This window comes from Mastigoproctus giganteus, chromosome 11 (genome assembly GCF_048544385.1).
Source record: "Mastigoproctus giganteus isolate SK-2022 chromosome 11, ASM4854438v1, whole genome shotgun sequence".
In the NCBI taxonomy this organism is placed as follows: Eukaryota; Metazoa; Arthropoda; class Arachnida; order Uropygi; family Thelyphonidae; genus Mastigoproctus; species Mastigoproctus giganteus.
The window spans coordinates 147,640,635-147,650,474 of NC_143585.1; the positions used below are offsets into that span (position 1 = coordinate 147,640,635).

The 9,840-nt window shown below is 36.2% G+C and overlaps 1 protein-coding gene across 1 annotated transcript in view; it reads left to right on the top strand.

Moving 5' to 3' along the window:
• LOC150078506 (uncharacterized) overlaps positions 1 to 8,959 on the top strand; it is a 365,826-nt gene extending 356,867 nt beyond the window's left edge. The window contains exons 10-11 of the mRNA XM_090384588.1: positions 7,347 to 8,888; positions 8,942 to 8,959. Coding sequence (XP_090240714.1) covers positions 7,347 to 8,888; positions 8,942 to 8,959 — 1,560 coding nt within the window. The remainder of the gene's footprint in view (positions 1 to 7,346; positions 8,889 to 8,941) is intronic.
• The last annotated feature ends 881 nt before the right edge of the window (positions 8,960 to 9,840 follow it).

The following is a 9,840-nucleotide window of genomic DNA, read 5'->3' on the forward strand; positions in this document are numbered from 1 at the left end:
ATTATTGACTAAAATGGGAAGGAGATCTCTCCAGGGGAGATTGCCAATGCCTTAGGAACTGTGTTCTGTGAATTGTCTGCCTCAAGTGCATATCACCCATCTTTTTAAAAAATTAAAGCTGAAGCTGAGAAAAGGAAACTGAACTTCAAAGCTACGTGTCCTTTACCCTATAACCAACCACTCACAATATCCGAACTGAACGAATCTATGTCGAAGAATAAATCCACAAGGCATAATATGTTATGGGTAGAAATTAACTACAGTAATACCCCGAAGTTACTCGATAGGTGGGTCCGACGAAAATCACTTAAGTCGAATTCGCGTAAGTCGGGGTACAACTTTGCATATAAATACATATAAATTTTGTTTAATTGGGACCAAGGACTAACAAAAACACTACTTTAGAAGAAAAATATTAATAAAATTGCAGTTCTTTATACATATTAATACAAAATATGTATTAAAAAAATAAATGACTTACATAAAAAAGTTATTTCGATGTTGACGGCTTCATAAAATCTAACAAATTCGTCTGACAACACAGCGCCTTCTTTTTTTCACGCAGAATTTCTTCGTAGCAAGCTAATAATTTTTTTATTTCTTGCTTTATAGCTATAACGCGTTCTTAGTTGGAGTCTATGTTTTCTAAAATTTTTAAGCCCCTTACAATTGAGCCCTTTTCAATTTTCAACCTGTCAAGTTTGCAATTGTCATGAGCTTTTCGCCGTTGCTTCATTTAGGCCTGTAGCACGTGCAATATCACATGGTCTTTCATTTCGCTCAAAACATTTCACAATTTCATATTTTTTCTCTATCGACAGAGGCGGACTGGCCATAAGCCTTACCGGGGAAACCCCAGAGGCCGGTGTGATTTTGGCCATAAACCATAGTATGAGGCCACTACAAATTTTTCCGGGTAAGAATTTTTGACCCAGTCCGCCTCTGTTTATCGATAATTGCTTTTCTTTTTCTCTCTGAATCTGCAGTGTCTTCACCAGTACACTTCCTTTTCACACCTTTTAAGTATTTTACTCATTTTTAGGGAATAAAGCCCAATTACAAAACGAGGAGGCACGCTTGATATGCATAAAGAAAGCTGCGCGCATATAGCAACTGAATAAACAACACCATAAAGGCAGAGATACGCTATTAACACCTCACATTTCTAGGGGTTACTACCATAAAACAATAACAATCCAGTTGCATTTCTGCTAGTGGAATCTGTTGTAAACTGGTAGTAAACTCGATCTAATTGCATACTGATAGCTGGAATTGTGTTGGTTTTATGGTGAAATGTGTTTCCCCTTCACTGATATAAAAAACATAAATACATTTTCTGAATCTTCTCTTCATTCCTATCGTGTTGCGTACGGTTGGGGTGATTCTGCGTTCGACTGCCATTTCTTGTAAACACAAAGGCGAATCGTGCATAAGCCAATTTGGTTCGTGTTATATTATAAGATATCGTTACCGTATTTATAAATAGTGTATGATCGAATTCGTGTAGTGTAAACACGTGTTATACGAGGACTGACTGTATACGGCTCGACCGACGTGATCCATTTCTCTTGTGAAAACGATGTAATTTCCGACAAAAGTTGAGCACGAATTCGAACGCACACATATAAATACGACAGTTGGAATACAAATTCTTGTATATGTGTGCAGCTCATGCACAGTAAAGATGAATTTTGTTCATCTTTCGCTCTCATTCTCTGCCGTCGCACCGTATATCGATAACATATGAAAAACGACCTTGAAGATAGTGGGCGGCAGTGCTGCCAAACAAAAAAATCAAAACTGCGTAACTCCGAGTTCGCATAAGTCGGGGTATTACTGTATATAATATCAGTGCACCATAGTTTACCCATAAGTTTAACTACATACATAGTGTAGCATCGTTTAGATTTTATCTCATATTGTGGCTACCTTCACGAGTTACCGGGTATTGCACTACTTGAAATAAATAATGCTTCTCTAGTAGAGGAGACTACAATAACATGTACTTAAAATAATATGCGTTTTTTCTTCCTTTTATGTTTTCTTTTCTTATATGCCACTCCATATGCTTCACTGCTGTCCCCAGATAAAGTTTTTAATTGAACTAATAAAAAATATATAACTATTTTTCTTCATTCTTCTGAAAATATTATGTGGTTTTTGTAATTTTGGCATGTCAGGGATATAGTAGCAATATTTTATTAGTCATTCCCAAGTTCATAAAACTCGACTTACGTAAGAAGTCCTGGAACGTATCTCTTACGTATGTCGGGGACTTACTGTATTTTTGGATTAGCCGGGAAATTGAGTCTACTGTACATTAGTCTCATGGAGTAGGGCTATTGGTCTATTTGATTTGGGATCAGTAGCTGGTTTCTCTGGGTTTTTGAGAATTAATCTTAACACAGCTTTTTTCCTTATTTTTGGGAATATACCTTCCTGTCATACAGTTATTATATAATGCTATTAATTTGTCTGGTGCTATTTCCACTAATTTTTTGATTATCTCAACCTCTAAGAAGTCAAAACCTGGGCATTTATTGTTTTTGGTTTTAGATAGTGCTATTTCTAAGTCTTGTATAGTAAACAGAGGTTCAATATTGGCATTATCATATTCAGTGTTTTCTTCTATGTCTAGCTGGGTAGGGGAATGATCCCCAGTTTCAGACTGAATAATACTGTCTATTTACAGAATCCACCCAACACAGGATTGGTTCCGTCTGGTTTGTCAGTGGTTTCCAAGACATCTGATTTGGGAGTAGAGTGTGTTTAGTGTCAAATGGCACCAGGGGTACCCCCCATCTTCACGTAGTATACATTGTGGGTGTGAAACAGAACACTGTCAATAACAGAGGTTTAAAGGTTTATGGATTTTGTATATGTGTAGTGTCATGTACCGTTGTTCCTCTGGTCATTTAGCCGCTGGGCTCCTAATGGGACCCAAACATTACCCACACTCCTCCCTGTGGAGGCAGACCAGGTACACTAGTATTACAGTTATTTACTCTGACAATTCCTGCCACCTGATTTCCTGAAATTTTAGTGGCTAGGACCTTAAAAAAAAAAAAAAAAACGCTATAGATATGGGTCAGCCAAAACTAGTTATGCGATTATCTAATGTTATTAAGTTTTTGGTTGTATGGCTCAAGCAATTTAGAGATGATTCAGATGCTAGTAGTTGTATGTTAGAGGGGGAGACACTGAGGGTGGGAGGAAAAGACAGAGATACAGGATCCATAGAGAAGATGACCCCCAAGTCAGTGCAGCAGGCCCAAGCCCCACCAGAGGGGCAGTGAAGGGGGGGAGGAACTAAGGGTTACCTCCTCCTCCTCCTGCCCGGGGATTGGAGGCAAAGGACCACACAAGGGAGCATGACTAGGAATGCCTAATGGCAGCAGTTCAGCTGTGCTGGTGGAGTGTCACACCTGGGACAAAGGTCCTGTCCTGGCCAGTGTCAACAACCCACACCATGCCGGCTAAGAACAGTGAACAGCATCGATGGGCTTTGGGGGGGGGGGGTCCATAAGGTTCCCATGGCCTAACTGGTGGAGAGGCTGGAATAGAACATGCACTTAATATCATTCGCTCACACACCATTTTTTATTAATTTTTTATTTTTACATTCTATAGGGTTCTCCCCCCCCCCTACTTTTCAAGGCAACATTTTTGTTCTATTCATCTCAAAACATTCTCATTCACACCAAGGGTATTCTGTCAATTTAAAACAAAACAATAATTAAACAAGTAAATAATTTAAAGAAAGCTTACACTAATTTAAATGATATTGGAAGGCACAATATGGCCTAAGTAGCCCTTCTAGTTGTATGTTTAGTATCTTGGGGCTTCCCTTACCACAACAGCAACAACCTCCCAGTGGCTCACCACTAGGTGAGCTAGACTGTCCACCATACTCTGGCTGCTCTCTGCCAGGATCACCTGGGCTTCTTAACAGAGAAAAGAAAGAAAAGGAAAAAAAATAAATAAATTTTTTTTTTTTTGAAATGGGTGAACAAGGAAATAGAGAAGAAAGGCGAGTCAGAATGAAGTTTAAAAAGATAGTAGGCCACAAAGAAGGGGGCCTACTAGAGGTTGAAGATTAATGGGGAAGGGGATCAACCCCAGGGAGTAAAGTCATGGGAGGCAGATGCTCCCAAGAGAATGCTATAAGACACCGTATGCCAGGAATCAGTCCTATCCCCCAAAGGGGTTAGCAACTAATCTTATCCCAGATGGGGTTTGTAGCTTGCCTTACCCCAAAAAGGGGTAGGACAAGCTGCAAAGGGGTAGTGTTTACATTTTCTTATGTCAGTCCAGCTTAGGAGTGTGGCTTTGTTCTTTCCACTATACTCATAATCCAATTTGGATTGGATGTCAAGTGGTGTCAGTGAGTGTGCTGGCAAGTTGTTCATTCTGTTTTCATACCAGTGGTCTTGAATGTCGCTGCTGTTAAACGTTCAATATTAGTGGGTATTAAATTTAGTCATGTCCGGCATTGGGCCTACTAAGGCTTGTGATGGGGCTCACACAGTATGGCATCATTTGTGTGTAGATCTTCAACCTGCCTTGTAACCTTGGGATGAATTTATTCTATATATGTTACAGTACAACTTCCTGAATATTTCTTCTGATTTTCACGACGTCCAAGTTGACACTGACTGCCCAAATTTTGTGAGAACTAGATGTAGTTTCTTCTGAACTTTGGAGAAGCTTTAACTAGAAATGTCACTCTGGTTCTCACCAGGTCTACAAGACCTGGTGAGAACCAGAGAGGAAGCCAGAGATTAAAGTGAAGAGCATAAAGGAAGAAGAGTTTTGTAATGGCACCCTTGGTGGCATTGTCCCAAGAACCCTGTCAGATTTCGTGTACCTTTTCAACAATTTATTTACGTTCCCTTTTGGGGTTGCTAGCTAGATCCAGGTGTATGTTTAGTATCCTGGGGCTTCCCTTTCTTGAGCCTATGGAAAAGGCTTCTTTTAACTACCTCTAGATAAAGGGGCAGATAGCCAGCTAGGACTTGAAGGGCAGGTGTGCTCATGGTATAGCAGGCTCTGGTAACTGTGAGGAGCATTGCTCTTTGTATGGATTCTAACTTCTTTTTGTTCTCTACCAGGGTAGCTCTGGTGCGCTAGACCATAGCAGACAATACGCACCAATGGATTTATAAATTAGTACCAGTGCCCTTTGCCTGAGGTCCAGTCTGCCCTCTTGATTCAGGCAATCATAGCCGTGTACTTTCTGAGAAAGGACAGACAGGAAAGGAGGAAGTTATGCTCTTAGCTAAGAAGCATATTAAAACTAAGGCAATACATTCAGTCGACTTGAATCGCCAGTCAATATACACTGTGACATAAGCACTGGGAAAACAAAAAAAAGAGAGAATATGGGTGTGTTATAGTCCTATTAACTGATGAATTTAACAAACAGATATATAGAGATATAGTGGGCCAGAAAATCAGTCTTTAATGGGGGATTTTAACTTTCCAATGCCTTAGTGTGACATTGAGGAACTTGTGGTTTGTCACGCGAACATAGTATACTGATGTGGGATTTACTAACAGTTTTTAAATTCTATACAATGGGACTATCTGATAGTCTGAACTGCAAATTCTAAATGGAAAATATTCAAAGAAGTAATCATAGAGCTCCTAGGCTTTTCATACCAACTAAGAAATACTGTTCCAGGCTTAGACCTAAATGGATATCATATGGACTGATGAGACTTGTGACAAAAAAAAAAAAAAAAAAAACATGGGATGTATACAAATTATCAGGATACAAAAGCCTATAGCATATATAAACTAGTCTGCAATCAAGCCACAAAAGAGATTAAACAAGCTGGGGCAGATTTTGAGTCAGTGTCTGGCAAAGAAAAGCAGCAAAGACTTCTTTGCTGCTTTTCTTCTTAATAGTAGAAGGAAGGGGTTGAATCACATTGGTCTTGGTGTCAATGATTTAACTGTTGGTGATCCTGCTCAGATTGCTGACAAAATGAGTAGTTATTTTGCTTCTACATTCATGCATGAGGAATTCTTTAGGAAGGGGACTACCCGAAGTTCTTCAAAATCTAACAGGAGTTAAATGATTTAGTGATAATTGAGAGCAAAATGGAAGGGAAATTGTTGAAGCTTAACATAAAAAGAAGGCACCTGGGGTGGATGGGATCTATCCAGTTATAGTAATTGAGGCAGCAAAGGAAATTATTGCAGGATTGGCTTTATAGATAATGGGGGATGTTGATACATATTTAAAGATATGCGATAAAAATTAAATAAATAATAAATACAAGATTCAGTTTCAAGAATATAACATGATGAATTGTCAGAAAAAATGTCATCTGGGCATATCATATTAAAATTGAATTGAGAAATACAGTAGGACCATGCCTAATAAATCAGTCAGAATTATTTAACTATTTGATAATTACTACTTGACGATAAACTTCTAATATAAGTGTTTTAACCTGAAGTGTGGTGTACTATGGTTCTTGTTGCAAATGGACATTTAAACCTCCAAACAACAATAACTGGCTTTGTGTAAGGCTAGTTGGATTTGCTTTAATAGTGTCAGTGGTGTCCACTTACAGTCTGCTGAAAAACTAATATAAAATTAAATCCATATTTTATAAAGGTGATAACCTTAATGATTTCACTTTTGTAATAACTATTTGATAATTACTACTTGACGATAAACTTCTAATATAAGTGTTTTAACCTGAAGTGTGGTGTACTATGGTTCTTGTTGCAAATGGACATTTAAACCTCCAAACAACAATAACTGGCTTTGTGTAAAGCTAGTTGGATTTGCTTTAATAGTGTCAGTGGTGTCCACTTAGTCTGCTGAAAAACTAATATAAAATTAAATCCATATTTTATAAAGGTGATAACCTTAATGATTTCACTTTTGTAATAACCATTTTGTGGTTTTAACCACAAAATGGTTATTACAAAACAAATTGGTTATTATTAATGGTTTAACCACAAAATGGTTATCACACTCACCAGATGTGAGCTTTGGCACACCCAGAATCCTGAGCTGGATATCATCATTCTTTTCTTTCTTGGTGATTCCCTTCTACTTCTCTCTCTCTCAACACAGAGTGACTCAGAAATTTTTTTTTTGGCTGTTGCAGCATAAGCCTCAGGCTTCCTTGCACCATATGGCTCATAATAATAATAAGATATTTAATGATAATTTTCTTTTTTTCTGTGCTCTTAGTTTATAAATGAAGAAATTTCTAAAATTGAATGATGATTATTCCATGATGTTATAAAAGTTTTATACTATATCTGTTCTATTATTTACTATTAATATATATTTTTAGTAAGTAATTTTATTTGTTTTTCAGGACACCACTGTTAACTCAGAAAATATCCTAACCCCACTTTATAGTGAATCTAATTTTATTCCCAGTGATGATATCAGTCCAAAACCTTTTAGTTCCAATGTTGAATATGAAGAAATGGTTACCAGAAAAACAGAAGTTGAAGATGACACAAGATCTAGCAGATCTAAAGAGTTCTTACTCGAGGCTGAAAAGCTGGTTCCAAGAAAGGAACATGAAGAAAATATTCCGTTATTATTTTCTAGCCAAAACGGCAATTCTATGGAAAATCTTATATCAGTAGCTATACTGTCCACTGAAAATGTAATTTTATCTGCTCTAGAAGAACTCGATCATAAAAAGCTCAATAAAACTATCCTGTCTGTTTCACCACATGGAGAAAAGATTTTCAATAAGTCTTTTGAACCCCAAGTTAAAGCCAGCAAATCTGAACAGGTCCTCCATCATGAACCACAGAAGACAGTTAAAACAAAAGAATATGAAAAAATTATTCCTTCATTATTATCTCACAGAAAAGATGGTACTAAAGAAAATCTTACATCTGTTGCTAGTTTATCAATTGCAAATATAATTTCATGTGCTTTAGAAGAGTTGCACGGTAAAAAGTCTTTATCTTATCTACCTGATAATACTAATATAGCTTCTGAATCAGCCATTTTAAAAGAACATACACCTAGAAAAGAGATATGTGAAGAAAGCAATTCTTGGGAAGAAGAAGAATTTAAAGATGAGTTGATCTTCAAACCTATCATGACAACTGAAGAAATCAGATTTAAAGAAAGTGAAGTGTCATATGAAAAAGGTAAAGAATTTGATCATGAAATTAATAGTTTGTACAAACTTCGAAAATCACTTCAAGAAACTGAATTTGGAAAAATATTTAAAGAAAGTGAGCCAAGAGATGAAAGGACATCAGAAAAATATATTATAACAGACCATCTTGATAATATTGCAAAATATCTATATGAAAGAACACTTTCAGCTTTGATTAAAGAAATAAACGAAGAACTTAACACTAAAAGTACAACTGAAAAGCAATTGCTGACAGAAAAAACTTATGTTGAAAAAGATACCCACAGTCTCACAGATAAAGGCAGTGTAAATGTAATGAACAAATATTCACCTGTAAATATAAAAGAAGAGTACCCTCTACCTGCTATACCACCTGTTTCTTATGAAACTGACACAGAAGCACAAGTACAGGAATATGAAAGAGATAATGCTGAAACACTAACTGAAATACATTCTATTTATGATAAGAGTAATAGATCTAACAAAGAAATAGGAAAACTGCTGGATACAGAAATTTCAACTAAAACTGAATCCATTCCTGATGTTACAGATAGAAGAAATGTTCAGGAATCAAAAAATATGACATATGACATTCGTGATCCAAAGAAACAGACCAGTGAGTTATGTCTTACAGATCAACAAGGATCTCCCTTTGACAGCATAATACATGAATTACTTGATATTATAGATAAAGGTGAAGATATTGAAGAATCATGTAGTACTGATGAAATATTTCTTCAAAATGATTCTGTTGTATCTAGAAATGAAATCAGTTATGGTAATTGGGCTGAGGATGTTTCTTCTAGAAAAGATGGAACTTTTGAATCAAAAAATGCTGAGGAAGAAGAAATCAAAAAAAGTGACACAATTAAAGTTATTAATAAATCAGAATCACATATAAAATCTAAAGACACAAAAACAGATGTTCTTGATGATAAAATGAAAGACAAGTACCATAATGACAGTTGGCAAAGTAAGGTAGATCATCTGAAGAAACTGGAGGTAAAAGAAAATAAAATAAGAGATGTGGATGAGGATAACAAAGAAAAGGAAGCACTTGACCCCTCAGTAAAGATTATACCTGCAACTGAAATGATACACGGGAAGTATGTAGATAAGGAAGAGGTGTTATTACAAAGTGGTCCAGCTTTCAAAAAAATGGAAATTAAGCAGAATATGAAAGAAAGAGAATGCACTGATTATAAAATAGAGAACAATGGACAAAATTTGAATGTAAAGAATAAGATGAATAACGGGCTACAGTTAAAAGAAAAAGAGGAACAAGAAACCGCTGAAAATATAGATGAAGTTACAAAAACTCAGAAAGGCTTGCAACCTAAAATATGTGATTCAGATGACACAATTAAAGCAGTTCACAACTTAAGTGAATCACCAACCTATATGACATTACAAAATTTTACTCTTGACCATGTTGAACATGACTCTCAAGATATTTTCTCTGAACCTGAAAAATCACAGTTATCTATTGCTGTTGAGAATTTGTCTGAAATAATTACTAGTGCCATAAAAGAAGTTGTAAATGAAAATATTTCCAGTGAACAAGAAAATTTTGCAAGTACCTCAGACCAGTTGACATACAGTATACATGATAAGCATGTTTGTTTAACAAACACACAAAATGAAGTTAAAATGTCTGATAAATCCAAAGAAGAAACCACAGATGCCCAGGAAGTATATGATGACT